General features: G+C 47.8%; 1 protein-coding gene across 1 annotated transcript in view; it reads left to right on the top strand.

The window, feature by feature from the left end:
* The first annotated feature begins 9,041 nt into the window (after nucleotides 1-9,041).
* Nucleotides 9,042-19,748, top strand: part of LOC144146725 (uncharacterized) — a 47,400-nt gene continuing 36,693 nt past the window's right edge. The window contains exons 1-2 of the mRNA XM_077678653.1: nucleotides 9,042-9,064; nucleotides 9,619-9,911. Of these exons, the coding sequence (XP_077534779.1) occupies nucleotides 9,042-9,064; nucleotides 9,619-9,911 (316 nt within the window). The remainder of the gene's footprint in view (nucleotides 9,065-9,618; nucleotides 9,912-19,748) is intronic.

Raw genomic sequence — 19,748 nt, 5'->3', positions numbered from 1 at the left:
GTTGTAGCCGCCAAAACGAAAGCGAAAACAAAAATCACCGCTTTTTTTTTGCAAAGTAGGCAGTTAAGGCGGAGAGAAGCTTTATTAATTGCAATAAATGGATTATTTTGCGTATGGTAAATGGCTACTTTACTGTGTTCGTTTCTGCATGCGGAGATGGTGGAGTTGAGGAGGGGGGGGGGGGCTACAGCGCAATGCGATTTCGTAACAACAAGCTCGTTATAGGCGGGTTCAGCTATATCGAAATATTGGATATATCGAACAAATCGTGGTGCATATTGCAGTTCGCTATAAACGGGTTTGACTGTATAGTTGGTCTCGTAAGTCCTACCCGGCTTAAGTTTATACAAATGTCTTTAGCATTTCCGGAGCTGCACTGAGTTTTTTTTTTCATTTCTGTACGAGCTATTTTGTTTCTTTCGAACTTGCAGACCAATAATTTTTCAGTGGTTTAATTCACTTTTCTTGGTTCTTGCTATAAAGCATGAGTGCACATTTTTCACGATGCAGAGCCTTGGAATATACTTAACATTTTCGCGTGGCTTATATTCTTATAAAAGGCACAAGTTATTAGCAGGTATTCGGTAATCGCATCCCCGAAATATATTTTTCTACGCGCATATATTCGTAATGAGGCCGCATTCGTTGTCCTCGCTATAAAACAAAACACACCTCTCACTGTGCCAATATCAGGTATAAACGAGGCGACAATAAAATTCACTTGTGCCGGACGTATTCGGAGGTGACAGTGGTGGTATGCTGCTGCAATTCGCCGACGCCCGTAACAGCGGCCGAGAAGCACGAATAGCCGCTTTCCCAGATAGCTATTGTTGGTGTTTGAGCACCCTACCGAGACGCAGCGGCTTTTGAAGTGACCTAAACGTGCTGTTTACTTACAGACGTCACCATAACAAGTTTTTTTAGCGCTTGGAAGGGCAAAAAGATGCGACAGAGAACCAAAACACTGCATGAGCCCCTATGGGCCGCGCAGCGCTAATCCCGTCAACTCCGCGGAGAAGCGGCGGCAGGCGGCGCAGCGATCGCAAAGCTCGAGGCGTATTATCTCTTCGTCGACGACAATGTATTTCCAGCAGTCTAATTCTGTAATGCAACTTTATTTTAAACTCTTGAATTATAGCCAGTAAATAGGATTAGGAGCAATGATACAGCAATGTCAGTGCTTACGGTCGCAGAGTTTGTTTCGGGGTAGCATTGACAAAAGTTCACTTACTGTCGTTTTCTGTAACCATGGTGAACCGTACGTGGCCGTGTATACACAGTAGAATGAAATTCTTTAAAGCTTACAGATCCACAGTCAATTAACTAATTAAGGAAAGTTAACAAAATTTATCGGAATAATAGAGTCGTCTTAGCGGTCAATTTCATATACTTTGTTTGGGGATAGTTTTAATATTACAAGCGTTACCGCTCCCTTCTTTAACCCTTTAATGCCCAGTGCTTGTCAGGAGCAACAACTCAAACATTTTTTTCTCTCGCACTTCGAGATGTTTTCGATATTTAACACCATCTATCGAGAGACAAAGGATCCAGAACCATCAAAACTAAAGAAGAGAGGGCAGCAAGTACTTCCGTGTGGTAAAAAAAAAATATTATTTACGCGTGTCAACTCGCATCGAGCCCGGGTGGCTCAATGGGCTAGGGACATGTAACCGAAATGGTGCTATTTCGTTGTTATTATAAATTAGAGCAATACCAGCTTTATTTTATTGCCTTCAGTTGAACGATAGATCATGGTGATCAAGGTAGCTCCCTGGTTGATATAAAGGCAGCCAGTGCCCAGTGTTCTCTAGTGCCTGTCCGAATGGACCAATGTTTTGCTGACTTCATGTTTGTGATGTCGGAAATCCTTTTAGACCATAAAAAACTTCTCACACGCTTAAAAGTAAAAATAAAGTTTTGGGCATCAAAAGGTTAAACCTCGCTACTCTGTCTGCGTTGACAGCAAAAGGGAATTCTGTAAGGTTTATAGCTTCTCAGAAAGCTAACCATAACAATCAAAAGTAAATGAAACTTGGCAAAATATTACAGTCGTCGTAGCGCCCAATTTATGCATGATAGTTCCGAGATACTTGCAGTTGATTGAGATCTATACAGAACATTTTTAATAGCTCTGGAACGAGCGTGTGTAATTACTAGTCGTCACGGCATGATAGATATACGTAAATGTAGCCAACACCCAGCGTAGGGCAGCTTTGCAGTAAAAATAAAGGTCTTAATACCTAGAAATGTTGCGCATGCAGAATACAGCGAGCGATATCTTTCGGGTTTACGCATCAGCACGCAGTACAGCGTCTGTATGACGTCTGCACCACTCCGACGGCGTCCCCGCGTGCATCGCCCCTAGCGGCACCGGTTCGCTTAGGGGACGGGTTTCCATGGCCGATTTTCAAACCCACCCATTCTAGCCCCCCACCTTGGCCCCGGGTTTGTCGCATTTCCTGGCTCGCGATCCCCGGTCGGGCTGATTGGACTTCAAAAGTTTTGGCTCACTTATTTCCTGTACCTAACAACGCGCACGCTTGAAGCAGAGATTTAGGCCTTTACCTTAAACTGTGTGCTGCAGACGTGCATTATATGCTACATGAGCAATCTCAGCATCCTGATTATAATGGCAACAACTGGGTATTGAATTATTCAAATGTACGTTACGACTAAATGCCCGGGTTGACCAAAAAAGATAGGACGGGGAAATATGTCAGCAAGGCTTCTTGAGCGTTGTTTTTCACACGAAGTTTGAAATACCTGGCTTTAACATGCGATTTGTGCATGCTGAACGCTAGCTGTAAAGCCCACCTTAAGGAGCTTAGATTCTGACGATGATAATGATGATGACCTGGATTCTCGTTCGCCAGTTTATGGGTAGGACACGGGTGGTTCGTTAGACCGTAGAGCAGACGGTTATGCGGGCAAGCGCTCGTGAGCGTGATCGTGAGTGTGCTCGAGTGGCATGTGGTCCCCCAAGTTCGTCAGGCGGAAGTGGAAGCCAACACTGGGTGTTTACTATCAAGATTCGCGTGTTTTAGATTTTTCCGTAGGAAAGGGACTAATAAGCTTTCTTATCAGCTATGAACTACAGTCGAGCACGATATGAAGGTCATCGCTCCACAATCGAGCGGCCACGCATGCCACCGTCCTACGGTTTCGTTTCGGAACCATGAAAAGCAAGGTTTCGCACTCTTCGCTCCCTTTTTGGCTGTTATATGCTACAACAATGGCCCAAATGACTGACTTGCCACCCTTTGGGCTTCAAGCTTTGCATTCGCTGTTATCAAGCACAGAGTTGGTTGCCTTTTATTTACGCCGACGGTAACGAAACTGACATGAAAGATTTGCTAAAGCTGGTGTTCGGTCAGCTTCATTTGAAGGAGTAGCTTTCCCGCGATAACCTTGGAATCGCATGGACTGTATTTGCGGCACATTCGTATATTATGGCGGTGAAGCTAGCAAACGTGCGTCCGAAGTTCGTCCTTAAAGGGGCCCTGAAAGGAGTTTTGAGCACACTAAATTGACTAGCGCAATCGTTAGATTGGGTCGTCAACATCATCTATGGCAAGTGTTACTCTTTTACGCGCAGCGTAAAGCTCACACTTTTGTTGCAAAGTTTGTCGCTTTTTTCTCACCCTCCCCTTCTTGTTTTTGGACGCCGCCATCTTCACATGTCTATGTCATCGATTCCCAGATGTTCGTCATGAGCTAGACATCTTGCTATTGGGCGGCCTTTTCACTTACTTCCGGCAAAGAGATGAGTCGTCTGCTTAGCGTCGGCTCGCCGGCTGATCTGCCAGCGGAGTGCCGAAGTGCTTGGAGATTTTACGACAAACGAAACAAGTGTAAACAAACGCTTAACCGTTTGTATTGAATGCAACAGGGCCATAACACGACATGGATATTCTCTTACTTGAATACGTTCCATAAAGAAAGCGTTAAAGCCCCGTGGCACTTCTTTCGTGCAATCGCAGAGAACGCCCTGAGCCGAATGCCCGGGTTTGACGCATACATTTTATTCAACTTCCAAAAAATCCAGAGATGCGTTTCGAACGAACAGAACGTCACAACATGCGTTGCAAGTCCGAACCGCGATTGACAGACGATGGGTTGCCCCCTCCTGCCCCTCGTAAATTCGGCACTCACCTCGCGCGCGGTTTGCGGGGATGAACAGCAAGTCACTTAACTCTGGCGCACAAGCCGAGATGGCTTTTAGCCACGCACACTGCACATACCCCATGCGAGGTTGAGTCGTACGTCACTCGAGAAGGATAATCCAGACCATGGGAGGCACTATCCACCCGCAGAAGCACAACGTCGCATTTCATCGCGAAACAAAGACGTCCACAACACACACACCATCGCCTCCTGTAATACCAAACGCATCTCGCACTTCCAAATGGGAGTGAGTAGTATGCCTGCAGTGCCCATATGCAGCGAGGTGGGGCCCTAAGCTGAACCGGGATCACGCAACCGTAAGTGACTTCTGGAGCGGTTTGTGCCTCGTTGCGAGGGCAACCGATGTTTGATATTCTCAAGGAAATTGCGCTCGCTCCAGCGCTAGAAAGCTCACAGCCGCGGCGCAGCACGTTTTGCCAACGTTGCCGCTCTCCACCACGCGTCGCCTCAAGCTGAACTGGCGCTTTGTGCACGGATTCTGTATCGGTTTAAAATGTCTTTTTCACATGCCGCTGGCAGAAATTACCACCGCCACAAAATAAGACCCGGCACCAGCGGGGCCACATCTGATACGGCGTTTTTTGGATAAACAGTGCGCTGTGTATCCAAGGGAGTGAGCGCACAATCCTCCCCGTGCGGCTGCGAGTTCGCCGCCGACAAAAAGTCACGTGCCGCCGATAGCAAAGTTCTGCAGCAACGTACACCGCGAAAGGGCAAGGCCAGGCCGCCGCACTCATGCGGCCTGATTTTTCGTTCGCTTTTCCAGCCTTGAGCGGAGTGCGGGATTCATGGTGTCAACAAAGCTTGCCCGTAGCAGACGGCAGTGTGAGCAGCGCAATAGTGGAAGTACGTCACCGCCGAGGAGCGCAGCATCATGGGAGGAAAGGCTCGCTCGCCGTCAACAGCGGAGAGTAAGTTGAAAGGAGAAGGAAACGCGGGGCGACGATAATTCGCGGTTTTTGATTTACGATTTCTCAGCTAATACTCATCGCTTTAACAAAATTCTTGCGGGAGGAGATTGCTAATACATTGCTTTATTTGGTTACATGTACATCCACTCATCGGCGAAAGGTATTTTAGGACCCCTTTAAGTAATCGCCTGTTATAGTAAACATACGCTTAGCGGAACAGCTTATTGCACTGCTGTTGAATGTTGAGCTTGATGCACGTTTCTTAAAGTTTATTCTATTTCTATCCGTTAAATCGAACAAACATGGCTTCAGTGAAATTCCGGTTAAGCAAATACAGAATTCTGATTCTAACCAAGAGGGAGGTCAAGTAAACAATAAAATAGTGCCAAAAAACTAAGCTCCGCAATAAAACGAGTTGTACAGTTTTGCTAATGTGGAGGAAATACAAGATGGGCAATTTTTTTTATACAGCAGAAAATATGAAACTGCAATAGTCAATGAAACGTGATGTCGGGAGAAAAATAAACATATCAAAGATTGATAGTTGACTGAACAACATACAGTGACACGCTCTGTCATGTGATTATACTTTGTACCAGTGTGAAGGCAAGGAATGACACGCTAAAGTCCAGACCACATGTATGCCTATATGAAGCTTTTTCTGCTGTTCCTCCAATTCCCGGCCGTGCTGTTCCGCCAGCGATACAGCGGGACTGCGTCGATCGGCTCGCGGCATGTACCGGCCGCTGCTCGGTGTATCCGGCGACAAATGCAGCCGGGCTGTATATGTTGACATGCACATCTGGTGCGGGCACAGGGATCAGACGTTTACATAGCCCTTGTTTTCAGCTTTATATGAGCAAGAATGTCCTTAAAACTGCAGGTTCGGCGCCTGTAGGCGACTTCAGGTGGTTCTTCAGGCTACTTAAACCGCACTCCAGCCTGGCACGAAACATTTTAGGGGGGGGGGGGGGGACATTGGCCCTGTGTCCCCCCCCTGGCTACGCCCGTGCCTATCACTACATGTTAAGGAGAGATTATTAACTGCCCTGATAATTTTTTTTTCATCATAAGATATTATATTATTCAATGGCGCAGCATTGACCCCGGACTTCTTTTGTCTGTGGCGGCCATGAAAAATAAATACATCAAATATGACAAAAAAGAGATAGCTCGAATTGGGCGCAAGAGATGACACTGCATTCAAAACAAATAAAAATGTTAAGAAATCAAATAACGCAAAATAACTCTGACGCAATCTTATTCCAAATGTTTACATACTAAAATGGTAGCAACTTTAGTATTTCTTGAGAGAACGCCGTATGTAGGCTTTGATTGAAGTTATCACGTGGTGCCATTTTTTTGCGTTTTACACACGATGCTTTCAAAGGTTTCTGCCCCGTAGCTCGCAGCATTACCATGACGATGCAACGCATCAAGATCGGTCTCTACTTCTCCCGCCACGTAGGGCCTTTCGCAGACCTTGTAAACCGCAAAAATGAAAATGCCGATGACGACATAAAATGTTCAGTACAACCTCCTAATGGCGGCTTGAAGCAAAGAGAATGTGCTGGAAGTATCTTAAATTAAAACCCAATCTTCGTATGGCCTTATTGCCAGCAAAGCTTCCGGCACCGGAGTGCCTCTCGGTTGCTTTCTTGGCAGATTTCTCCGGATGTTCATATCTTATAGGGGCCATGAAGACCAACTTTAAGTTTTGTTCATTAGAAAGAATACTTTACACCGGTAACAAGAATACTGATAGCAACAATACTTAATAAAAGAGTCTAGATATAAAACAAACGTATTCAACAGTGCCGACTTCCCGGCCACTTCCTGCGGTTTTAGTCCGAAGTCACCGAATCGTGTTTGTGCGATTGGGATCGGCACACCGAAAACATCACCGATACACATGACTGCACGATTGTTGTGGGGTCTCTAGTCAGTCTGATCTTATCAATAGAACGCTTAGCTGCACATTAGCTGCAGTTGCATTTTGTCTTCGTGGCCTCTTTAAAGCAGCTGCAAAACATTCAGTGACTTAATAATCTTGTCGTAGAAATTGTGAGAGAACAAAACCAGGTGGCTTTGGAACATACTTGCTGAGGGGCACATTCATGCAAGACACTACATTGAGATGCGGTAGTTAGTTGATGGATGAGTGAAGTCCATTTCGAGCGGACCACTAAAGTGGGAGACGAATGGCGAAGGCTAAACACCAGCCACATATTCACAAACGCAATAAAGTACAATTCAGGAAATGAGCGCCGCAGCCGTGAATGGGGCATTACGGAAAAATATCCGAGAACAATTTTACAAAAACCAATAGATAGGTTGTAGCTACCGGTTGTTGCAAGTTTACACGTAGAGAATTATTTTCTCCTAAGAACAGACCCTACATACAACCCCTACACCACTACCGTTGTCATTGGTGATACACAAGCCTTGAGGCATATGACTAAAGCGATGATACTTGAAACGCCAGAATAAAAATAGTAAAATAGTGTACGTGCACCAATTTACATTGACGGTTCGCCTCGCGGAGAGAGTGGCCGTAGTTTTTCGTTACCGCGTATCTCGCTAAAATACCCATACAGCACCTCTGGCAACTGTTGTGACCATTGAAAACTGTCTGGAACATTCTACAAATTCTCACGTAATGTTAATTCTGTGCGGAAATCAGCTAACGTTGAAACTTGCTTACGGTATTTTATCGTTTAGGCGTGCTAGTCAGTCTGGGTCTACCTCTTAGCCATACAAAAGTCAATGTGCACAATTAATCCGCACTTGTACTATATCTGCTCGCTTTAGTGTCATACTTTATATTTAGGCATTTTCGTTCAACTGAATTTAAGGAACCTTATCGACTTTAGCTTTGCGCAGAGGAATTTTTGGGGGTGAATTATTTGCAGTTATCGTTATCCTTACAGTTCTAGAAACGGGCTCCATATGGAGATGAGCCGTTCCATTAGCGCCGTTTTTTGTGGTACAGCACTGAGGCTGTTGTGTAAAAAGGGGTTTTTATAGTGAAGGAAAGACAAGAGACGACCCTTCAGGAACGACTCTGGCACTTTCGCAACAATGGGTCAAACAGTTGCAGTAGCTCTCTCGGCGTGTTCGACAAGTCCGACAAATAGTGCAGTTCGGTACTACAGCCCACCACTGTAAAGGCCTACGATGAGAACCGCAGTTATCTTTGTGATGCATTTTCCAGCAGGTACACACGTACTGGAGGTCCGGAAACTGGTAAAATAAAATTTTATTTGGCTTGCGGCTGCTGGTCGTGCACATCTCTACAGCTGAATACAACAACAAATCATGTACAGGATTGCGCTCCCCTAAACTGTGGGAGAAAATATATTCATTTGAACACACAGTGCAGCGGCAGGTGTGTACCCCCAACAGCGAATCGCATTAAATCAGAGCAACAACCCGAGAAGAAGTATAAAGCAGCAATGACCGCAAAACTAGCTAGCGCACATACACTGGTAGGATAACCGACCAAAAAACAAACTACCAGCATGACAAGTCAGCAGCAAACGCAGAGCCAGCCGGTGCATAAGGTGCCGAACAGACTAAAAACCAAAAAAGAAAAAACAAACTTGGCGCACAGCGTCGCCGAGCCTGGAAGGATGTTTAATCAAAATCTGGCCCGGGCCGGCTTGACATCCGCAAGAAAACAGGATACTGCGCTGGAGACGCGAAAACATGGCTGTGCAGACTCTTCCGGCGGCAGTGAAACATTAAAATTATCCAGATGGTAATAAGCGGAGTAACTTTGGCTCGATATCGGGATTTCGCCGTGTAGTACTCCTACAGTGACATGTATAAGCGTTGAACTCATTTCGTCGATATTTATGCCTTGACCGGAGGCCCAGGCACTGAATATTAAAAAAGACATAACTACAAAGCCCTTGGCGCAGTACCACTGATTCTCTCGCGATCATGACCTGCCACCGAGAGCAGCTGTACCGATTAATTATAAAATGCCTAAAGAGGCGACATCTCTATCCGAATTCACTGGATGGGATTTCAGTGGCGTGCGTAAAAGCTGACTAGCGTAGACGTGCTTTTATAGCACCGCTGCAAGATAGCAAGCTTGTTATCTCTTGACAGTAAGCTCCAGCACCTGTAGCCAAGAGGTGTAAAAATGTTGTCAAGAAATGCTAATACTCACGATTCCTTACAGAATAAATTATAAAGAAGGGTGTATGCAAAAGGTGTTAGCTAGATAAAGTATTAGTGGACATAACTGCGGATGGGTTTGACATGGTGCGGCGATAATTACCCTATAATTAAAAGCAAACGACAGCTTCGGCATTACGTAGCGGATATTTGTATATTTCAGTTATTGTGCACTGACCTTGTAATGTGAGCAACACGCAATGTTTACCTAATAAGCTTGCAAATGCATAAAACTTGATCGTCATCGAGGTGCCACACCGCTAGGCATGGATTAGATAGTACTTTATTTTTTTGATACTTAGAATCTGAAGACTGATTTTGACTCTCTTCCACACAGTTGGCTCTCTGGGGGCCGACATAACAAGACCGTCAAGAGTTCAACGTTCTCCAAAAGAGTTGCCCAGTTCATGATGTCGGGAACAGCATCAAGTGCGCACCGTCAGGAGGTTCAACCGATGCCTGACAGATGCTGGAGCAAAGCTGCGCTCGCCTGTGCTGCCACTGTGTTAACGGCGGCGACGCATTCCAACTGCGGCTTCTTCTTCGTTGCTTTCATGAGGTTATTCGACGCCAACCGTGAAACGGGGGCCTGGCCGACCAGCGTCTTTCAAGCAGCGGATGAATGTTGCGGTGAGTTTGTACTGCCCAGGCGTCACTATGTCGGATTTAATTTTTCCTATTAGAATATCGCCCCTATTGACAAATGTGTAAAAAGTTTAGTGTAATCCTTCACAGTTTTTTACCCTGTGGTGTACGGTACCTATACCATGGTACCAGCGCAATCCAATCAATGGCTTAATTTTACGCCAGTGCTAATTAACTAGTACGTCGTAAGTCATTTCAATTTTGTATGGCTGCAAAACTGAGGTTTTCTTTTTATGGCAGGGACAAATTGACCTACAAAAGGTTCAGTAAAAAAGAGCACAATAAAAAACAGCACGGCATCAAAACAACATGCACACGGGTAGGACGTTAAACGGATTTATCCACCGTTACTGCAGTCTTTAAAAAAATTTTAGGCGTATCGAATGTTTTAATGCCTATGAATCACCCAACCATTACTTGCTCCATTCCTCGAATGCAGTGAACCAGCAACCAGCAATCAAAATTCTTACTTGTTCTTCATTTTACTATGCGTCGGCGTGACGTCCCAATTTCCTGACACGTCACGTGGCTGCGAATTAGGATGCGCCACGTTCTGTCATCCGCACTGCCTAGGCGACACCTTTTAAGTGAAAGAAGGAATTCATAAACACTTCAAATGTAACCAACTCAGCCACCGAAACAGCAGAGCAAGGACGTATTTGTGCCACGGCCTCACATAAGTCCTAACGTCGTGCTTCGAGGTAAAATCTTACGATCAGGTACGCGCAGATTGCGAACAACAAGTTTTGCGTTGCAAGCCCGCCACAAAGGGAATGGTTACCAAATGTTCAGCCCGAACACAGGCCCGCCAAGAATGATTGGCCTAGGCTCATCAACACAGTTAAGAGGGGAGAGGTGGACACAAAGGACCTAACGTGTTTGAGAATAGAAACTTTATTTATCTCTTGCTGTGGCACAGCCTCCTACCCTCTTTATTAGTGAACTCACAACTCAGCAGCGCTACAACCTCCCTTACATCGCAAAATAACTTACTAGCATGCACACTAAATTTTTATACACCCTTTTAGCCAAAACGGGTGTAGCACAAGTGTAGAAAGGGTGTTGGAAGGCCTTTACGGGCTTTTTCTTGAATCTCAACCCCATTTTCCTAGCTCTACACCCTTTTTGTGTGAAAAACATGGTGTTGATCAACTTCAACACCCTTGGATTTCTTAGGGGGGGGGGGGGAAAGGGTGTGGAAAAGGTGTTCAGCTGTTCATTGAATAAGGCCCTGCTTGGATGGGTACTAGCACTGTAAAAACAAGACATCCCCTCATATACCTCTGTACTCGGAAGAAATTTTCAAACGCAAAAGAAAAAATAATTGTTCGTATGCAATGATCGCTTGTTTCCATATGCGGTGAACCTGATTCCTTAAGTTTAGCTTTGACACTTGAAACACCAATTTGAACTTTCAAGATTAAAAAGGCTATACGCCTCGAGCTTCGCGATCACTGCGCAGCCTGACGCCGCTTCTCCGCGGCGTTAACGTTATTAGCGCTGCATGGCTGATAAGGGGTCATGCAATGTTTTTGTTCTCTTTCGCTTCTCTTCGCCTTTCCGCGCAATAAACAACTTGTTATAGTGACGTCTATGAGCAAAGAGTACGTTTAGGGCACTTTAAAAAAGCAGCTGCGTATTGTTGAGCGCACGAACGCCAACAAGGTCTACCCGGGGAGGCGGTGTTTCGCGCTTCTTGGCCGCTCTTGCGGGCGTCGGCGACGGCAGCAGCATATCACCACTATCATCTTCGAACATGTCAGCACAAGTGCATTCTATTTATTGTCACCTCGTTGGGACTGTGAGAAGTTGGTTCGTTTTGCAGCGCGGACAACAAATGCGGCTTTGCTTCGAATATGTACATCGTAGAAAAATATGTTTCGGGGATGTGATAACCAATAGGTGACAATAACTTGTGCCTTTTATGGAAATATAAGCCACGCGAAAATGTTAAGTACACTCAAAGGCTGAGCGTTGTTAAATATGTGCCCACTCAATTAGAGGAAGAACCAAGGTATAAGTTAATGAAACCACGGTAAAATGAGTGGTCTGCAAGTCAAGAATAAATACGATAGTCGTACGGGAATGAAAAAAAAGGAAGTACGCCTTCGGAACTGCTAAAGACGTTTGTTTAAGCAAGGTAGTCTTCACCGGACCAACTAGCTTCGAAATGCTTTAATATTTCGCGACACATGGGGGAGGGGAGGATGAGTCGCCCAGCTAGCGTTGTTTACAAATGCGGAGAAAAATCAACGAATGAACGTTTTATCAGAGTCCGTCAAAAGCATTGACAAACTCTGGTTTTATAAAGCACATACACAAGCTCCGCGTTCCTGTTTCCATTTGCTTTTTGCCTTCAACGAACGGCTGATCACTCGAAGGAGATATTTTTTGAAGAATACAGGGTAGATAGTTCGTAAGCGATACGAGGTGTCGTTGGAAGAGTTTATTGATTGATTGTAAGGTTTAATGCGCCGACGCAACGAAGGCGCTGAGGCCCGCCATAGTGGAGGGCTCCGGATTAATTTTGACCACCTGTAGATCCCTAACGTGCGCCGAAAGCTCTAACACACAGCCTCGTTGGAAGAGTGTGATATCTGATAAGGCCCTCTGATTTTGGTTTATGGTAGATTCTGCAGTCTCCCTGTGCCATAGGACGATGTTTCCAAAAAGAGTTTAGTCGCGAATGCGGATTAATCTAAGAGGATAAATGTAACAGATGAATCTTTGCGAGCGCTTATCTCGCGACAAGATGACCCAGCATTCATTTTGTCGTCGTGTGCTGAATACCGCGAATAATTTTTGCATTATCTATCGTACTTTTTTCGTAGAATGTTTGGGAAATTTATGCCGCATTGACTTGTCCAGGGTAGTCATCAATATCTGAGATGTTATATTGGCAAGCGTAACTTGCGTGCTGTCAGGTATGAGTGATCCTCTAGATTATGTAAGCGCACAAAGCCGATTTACAGCATAGTGTATGGCCGCAACATCACAATCGGAGGAAACACTGTATGCGGAGACACTGACAATAAATTTCAAGGCAACGGAAATCTAATCAGCTGCGTGAATGTGCCGGCTTCGGGACGCCGCCTGTGACACACACCTGACACTCATACAGACCGAATGTACCCACTAAGACCGCGTCATTAACGTTTATACTCTCCTAAAACAACCACGATTGAAAATAGAGTGCCTGCTTCACATTATTCGGTATTTCGAACGCGTACAAACAGTACCTCGCAGTCTTGAACGAGCCCTAATAGCAACGGAGACAGGGAGGAGAGGTCCGGAGACTTCCGTGGCTTTCGGGGATTTCAGTGGCGCCCCTACAGGCCGCGCTTGAGGGGTATGGTCGTGTGGCAAAAAGGGCGTTTCCCGAATGGAACACGCTTGGCTTTCCGTAGGGTGTAGAAATGGTGTGAAATAGGGGTTCAGTTGCAAAAAAAGAACAGCGGAGCTGGGGTTCGACCTAGTTTCTTCCGGTGTTGCTAAGTTTTGTTAGGTTTGCTAAGCTTTCCCATGTTCCTGCTAAACTAGGATGGCCGCTGAGGGCTGAGGCCAAGTTTAACGGGATTTTACAAGGCTGTTCCAGTGTGTCCCCCCCTCCACTACCAAGATATCCAAAAAAACATTAACCGGATTTTACAAGGCGGAATAACATTTTGGGCTGCCCAGCCAGTCTGGTGAAGGATGCGGTGACCCAGTACAGTTATGCTCAATCGGAGCTTCTGGTTAGAAAGATGGCCCTTGTTGCGTCTTGTTGCGAGTTGTAGCGACCGCTGTCTGCTGGTAGCGGGGCCGGTCGCCGTCGTTCCGTCGAGCCAGGACTAGGTGATAGCTTAGAGCAAACTCAACGGGTTTATTTACATTTTTACAGTGAGTTGTCGAGATGAAGACAGAAGACAGATCTTGGCGGGCCGCAGCACGCCCTTTTTGTTGACCCCCGATCCCTAGTTCCCTAGGTTAGGGATCCCCATACAAAACAATGCGGACCAATGGTGATGTGTACGTTCCTCGCTGTGAAGCACCGCCCTCGGGAAGGAACACGCCTTTCAGGTATGTCGGCAGATGCACAGCACACGCACACACACACCCTTGCCACTCGTCAGGAGCCTGTAGCAGAGGGGAAGAACGGAAGACGCGCGGGCGCCGCGTATTCTTTTGGTGTCTGCCGCGCGCTGCGTTCCCAGGGAGCCTAACAGCACAGATTAACAAGGTTCGTGGAATCACTCTCGGAAGGGTGAATGGCTTGACCATTGCCACTGCCTTCTTCGCTGTGCTGCCGCCGCCACGGGGTCCCATTGTCCGGTCGTCGCCGTCTGGGCTTTCACGCGCACACGCGTTCAGTTGCTCAGGCCGGGGGAATACCGGTGGCTCCTTAATCCCTTTTCGGGCAACAACACTCAACGCCGCTCAAAAGCCGCTGTCAATCAGTGGCCGCCGCGGCGTCTTGTCGGCCTCCTTTTCCGTCGACAAGCGGTGGGGTGGTCGACCGGCGGGCGACTGACCCGCGCAAACATGGCGCCAGTGAGTCATAACAGCTCGTCCGCCGACGGGAAGATCTCGGACGTCGTGTAGTATCAGCTGCTCGACGGGAGAGATCACAGTAGCAGCATTCTTCCAGCACCATTGAAACCACAAGGACCAACCTCCCCGAACCAGCAAGCGCCGGCAATGAGTTTTCCGCAACCAGGCTGCTCTTTCAAAGGTGCTACAATGCACCTACGCTTTTTTTTACATATGACAACCACACTAATACTCTTGCTCACAGCTAAAAACTTAGACTGAATTACTTAAAACACTACTCAAAATCACTACAGAAAAACGTTCCTCAACTGAAAACAAAAGAAAGCAAAAGCGAAAAAGCTAAAAGGCTCTGCTTAATGTGTCAACATTGGCGTTGGCGGAACCCTGCTTATACTTCACAGTGAAGTTAAGCTCCTGAAGCGCAAGGCTCCAGCGTAGAAGTCGCAGATTCTTTCCCGACATTTGCGACAGCCACGTCAGTGGGCAGTGGTCAGTGACGAAGACAAAAGAAGTTTCATAGAGGTAGCAGGCCAATTTTTGGGTGGCCCACACAATGCAGGTACGTTCTTTTTCTGACGCACTGTAGGCCTCCTCGCGAACCGTGAGTTTTTTCTGGCGTACAGCACCGGGTTCTCGTTTCCGTTCTCATCCTCCTGGCAGAGTACTACTCCTAAGCCTCTGTTGCGGGCATCGCATTGCACAGTAAAGGGGCGATCATAGTTCGGTGCATGCCGTACGGGCGAGCTAACAAGAGCCGCTTTGAGGCCTTGGAATGCACACTCCATTTCCGGGCTCCAAACTACCTTTTCTGGGGCCTTCTTGCGCAGTGCATCCGTTAACGGAGCGGCTACTTCCGAGTACTGAGGAATGTAGCGCTGATAATACCCCGTCAGTCCCAAAAAGGAGCGGATAGCAGTCTTGGTTTCTGGCTGCGGGAACTCGCTAACCGCCTCTACTTTCAACTCGTCAGGTCGCCTCCTGCCCTGCCCTACCACGCGCCCTAGGTACCGTACTTCGGCGCGAGCTAGCTGGCACTTAGCCGGCTTCGCTGTCAGTCCAGCGTGCGTCAAACGTCTAAGGACATCGTTCAGATGGCACAGGTGGTCTTCCCATGTATTGTAGTACATAGCAAGGTCGACTAAGTAGGGAACAGCGTATTCTTCAGCCCCCTGCAGAACTCGGTTCATCAGCCTTATCCCGCACTTCTCCAGGAAGCCCGCAGTCAGAACGCTGGTGAACACTGAACCCTGGTAGCACTGTATCTCCTTAGGTAAGGCCACTCTAGAAAAAATAGACAGTAGTGCGTTGACTACTTCTACCGAGCTCTGCTCCTTCATTGGGATCGCCTCTGGAAATTTGGCTGGTGGACAAACAGCGGTAAGCAAATACCGGTAGCCTGATTTTGTCGCTGGGAGTGGTCCCACAACGTCTATTACCAGCCGGCGAGAAGGCTCCGAAATGAGCTGAACAAGCTTAAATGGTGCCTTTCCATTCTCGTGCGGTTTTCCCACTCTCTGACAGGTGTCACAAGTATACGAAAGGGCTGGCCTGGGCCTACGACAGCCTATTGCAATGTGACCGACCTCCTTGCATTTGTAGCAGGTAGGTGGTTGCCAAGCGTCAAACGGACTCTTTTTGGGAGAACTCTCCGAAACCTTTCCCTCCTGTTTGTTTTGTGATCCTTGACTACTCTCAGCGAAGTCCGCCTTTTTCTGTGCCGTCATACCTGCGCCAGCCCCTGCTTCGCCGTCCAAGGTTTTCCTTTATCTCCCGCTTTTGTGGGAGGAACCTCGTACCTTTTTCCCCGGCGTGACGCGTACTCATCAGCCAAGTCGGCAGCTGCCTACACTGTTACTACTCCGGCCCTATCTTGGATCCAGAGCTTCATTGGCTCTGAAAGCTTAGAAAAAAACTGTTCGAGAGCCACTACTTCAAGAGCCTTTTCGAAGTTCCCAAAAGCGCTGGCTCCCTTCATCCATTCTACCAAGTTGACCTTCAACTCGTAGGCAAACTCAGAATACGTGCTGCCCTGCTTCTTGCTAAGATTGCGAAACCGCTGCCGGAACGCATCTGACGAAAGTCGGAACCTCTTTAGAAGGCTATCCTTCACTTTGTCATAATCGTCCGCATCCTCCATCGGAAGCCTCGCGATCACATCCGCTGCTTCAAATGGCAGCAAACTTAGCAAGTTTCGAGCCCATGTGCTACGGTCAAGCTTCGCTTTTTCACAGGTTATCTCGAAGTTCACGAGAAAGAGGCCCACATCTTGCCCTACTTTGAAGGGTTGCATTAGCTTAGATAAATCACAAAGATTTTGTCTTCCTGCTACCTCTACTCCTTGAACCTCAGCCATCTTCCTCACTTCCACCTCCAGGCGCAGCCGTTCTACTTCCAGTTCCATTTGCTTTAGCTGGCACTCCTGTTGCTCACGCCTGTTCTCACGCTCCTGTTCCTGTTGCTTTTGAATCTCGTTCCACGTTTCTGTAATATCTTCACTGCTCAGATTCAAGCCCTCGATAGCGTGAACACTTGCGTCTTTCTTCATCCCCGAATCTACTTCTGCTCCTAGCTCCTCCCCCAGATTCAGCAGCTGATTCTTCAACAAACGCTTCCAATCCATGACAGAGAACTAGTGTGGTGCGGCTCACTCTCTACCCAGAAGTTCCGGAAAAACTGCTTCTGTGGTAGCCTCTACCAGCGAAAAGATTGCACTTCTATCTTATCAGCCTGGCAACCAAAAAATAAAGCCAGCACTCACCAGTTCACAGCTGTCAGTCTCTGTGATCTCGGCGTGTTGATCATTCTCCGTCCTCCAGGCTCAGATCCAACCGCTTGCCATCCGTTGTTGCGTCTTGTTGCGAGTTGTAGCGACCGCTGTCTGCTGGTAGCGGGGCCGGTCGCCGTCGTTCCGTCGAGCCAGGACTAGGGGATAGCTTAGAGCAAACTCAACGGGTTTATTTACATTTTTACAGTGAGTTGTTGAGATGAAGACAGATGACAGATCTTGGCGGGCCGCAGCACGCCCTTTTTGTTGACCACCGATCCCTAGTTCCCTAGGTTAGGGATCCCCATACAAAACAATGCGGACCAATGGTGATGTGTACGTTCCTCGCTGTGAAGCACCGCCCTCGGGTAGGGACACGCCTTTCAGGTATGTCGGCAGATGCACAGCACACGCACACACACACACAATTGCCACTCGTCAGGAGCCTGTAGCAGAGGGGAAGAACGGAAGACGCGTGGGCACCGCGTATTCTTTTGGTGTCAGCCGCGCGCTGCGTTCCCAGGGAGCCTAACAGCACAGATTAACAAGGTTCGTGGAATCACTCCGGGAAGGGTTAATGGCTTGACCATTGCCACTGCCTTCTTCGCTGTGCTGCCGCCGCCACGGGGTCCCATTGTCCGGTCGTCGCCGTCTGGGCTTTCACGCGCACACGCGTTCAGTTGCTCAGGCCGGGGGAATACCGGCGGCTCCTTAATCCCTTTTGGGGCAACAACACTCAACGCCGCTCAAAAGCCGCTGTCAATCAGTGGCCGCCGCGGCGCTTGTCGGCCTCCTTTCGTTTCCGTCGACAAGCGGTATGGTGGTCGACCGGCGGGCGACTGACCCGCGCAAACATGGCGCCAGTGAGTCATAACACCCTCTATCAGCTCTTCCGCCGTGTAGTGGAGCCCCATCCTAAGGAGCCTCTCCGTGGACGCACTCAATAGAAGACCAATGGCCCGCTTAACCGCATTTATAGTCTATATATCAAGCATCTTTATGCCTTCCTTCACGAGACGATAGGGATGACGTAAGTGATTCTCTAGAGGACAAAAGTTTGAATAAATTCAAGGGTATTGGTTTCCTGGAGGCCTCGCGTCTTGGTGGCAACTGGCCTAATTATGTGTATGATTTGATGGATAATGTGTTGGAGGCGCTGCAGGGGTCGTCACTCTTGGTGTTGGAGTGGACATGTAGGCCCAGATCTTGATGATTGGGTTTGGGGTGATGGCCCGGCCACCAAGGAGTATTTGAGTGTCTTCCGTAATGTGTCTTTGGCGACAAGTAGCTCTGATTTTTGAGGTGAACACTGGAGGCCACAGGCTTTAGCATATTGGCGTACTAGAAGTGAGATTGCATGCGTTGGTTTAAGCTTCCTTTCTTTTTTGTAAGTCCTAGTGCATGCCCAAGGTACGGACACGGCCGCTACACGTGCCGCGGGCGGAGCGCACAGGGGCGCGAGAGGTCGCGTGACGCTATCGCGTACAATTCAGCTAGAACGCAGGGCATAAACCCGCAGATGTCCTTGGTGAGCACCACCTGTCCTCCCCATTTCTACGTCGGCTCGTAGCTCAATCGGTACGACAACAAGCTCACACTCCGTTGCTGTATAAGTGCCAGGTTCGATTCCTGGCGGCGCCAGTAACTTCTTTTATTTGTTCGTGGGAGTTTTCTGTCTAAACCAACGGTCGCGAAAGAACCCTTGGCGGTAGAGTAAAAAGCTTTGCTTTAAACGGACCGCCCGCGCAGGGTGTGGCCAACAGCCAAGCTTGGTATTTCGAAGTAGCAGTGGGGTTATCTACTTTATGCTAGGGAATGAGTATTGCAGATCGACTTCAGACAGTGCTGCAAGCGGAAAATCGCACAAGCCGTATTTAATCAACGTAAGCGGCCACAATACAGCGCGCTAAATATGCCAGGCGTGTTGCGCACGATTCCGGCGCTTTCGCTCAAGGTTTATCAAATGCTCCCCTATCACGACTTTCATACCCAAGCAGCTAGAAACTCGGGGGTAGGCGGAACTCGGACTTTCTGGAATAGCGCCCCTGGTTCTGTGTCGTGCCGCTTTGTCCGGTGTTGTTGGATTAAGGTGGCGTTTTCCTTCTACATCTGCTCGCTGTTGCTCCTGCATACTCTCCCCCAGAGAAAACATCCACCTTAATTAAGGTACCCGTAAAAATGGGTTTTAATGGGACCAATTTCCCCGTGCATACTTTGCCGGAAATTATATTGACACGAGGCACCGACAGGCGACTAACAAACTATGCGGTTATGTGGGGATTTGCCACAGCTTAAGTGAACGGGGATTGTGCGACGAGTTCCCGTGGAAGAAGAGGACGAGGTGTGGTGGTTGTGCTTCCCTCGGTGTGAACTAGCGGCACCCAGCCTTTGGCGCTTTGAATTTACAAATACATCTTTCTACAGCGTCCTCGCCTCGTAACATCTTGTGGTGGAGGTGCGGGGGTCTACTGAGACGACGGAGCTTCGCAGCGGTCGCCAGATTTCGTTCACCGAGCTTCGCTCGGACG

This window comes from Haemaphysalis longicornis, unplaced genomic scaffold, assembly GCF_048455015.1.
Source record: "Haemaphysalis longicornis isolate Haplotype H1 unplaced genomic scaffold, Haemaphysalis longicornis Haplotype H1 scaffold_7, whole genome shotgun sequence".
NCBI lineage: Eukaryota > Metazoa > Arthropoda > Arachnida > Ixodida > Ixodidae > Haemaphysalis > Haemaphysalis longicornis.
This window is presented reverse-complemented; position numbering and strand designations above follow the sequence as displayed.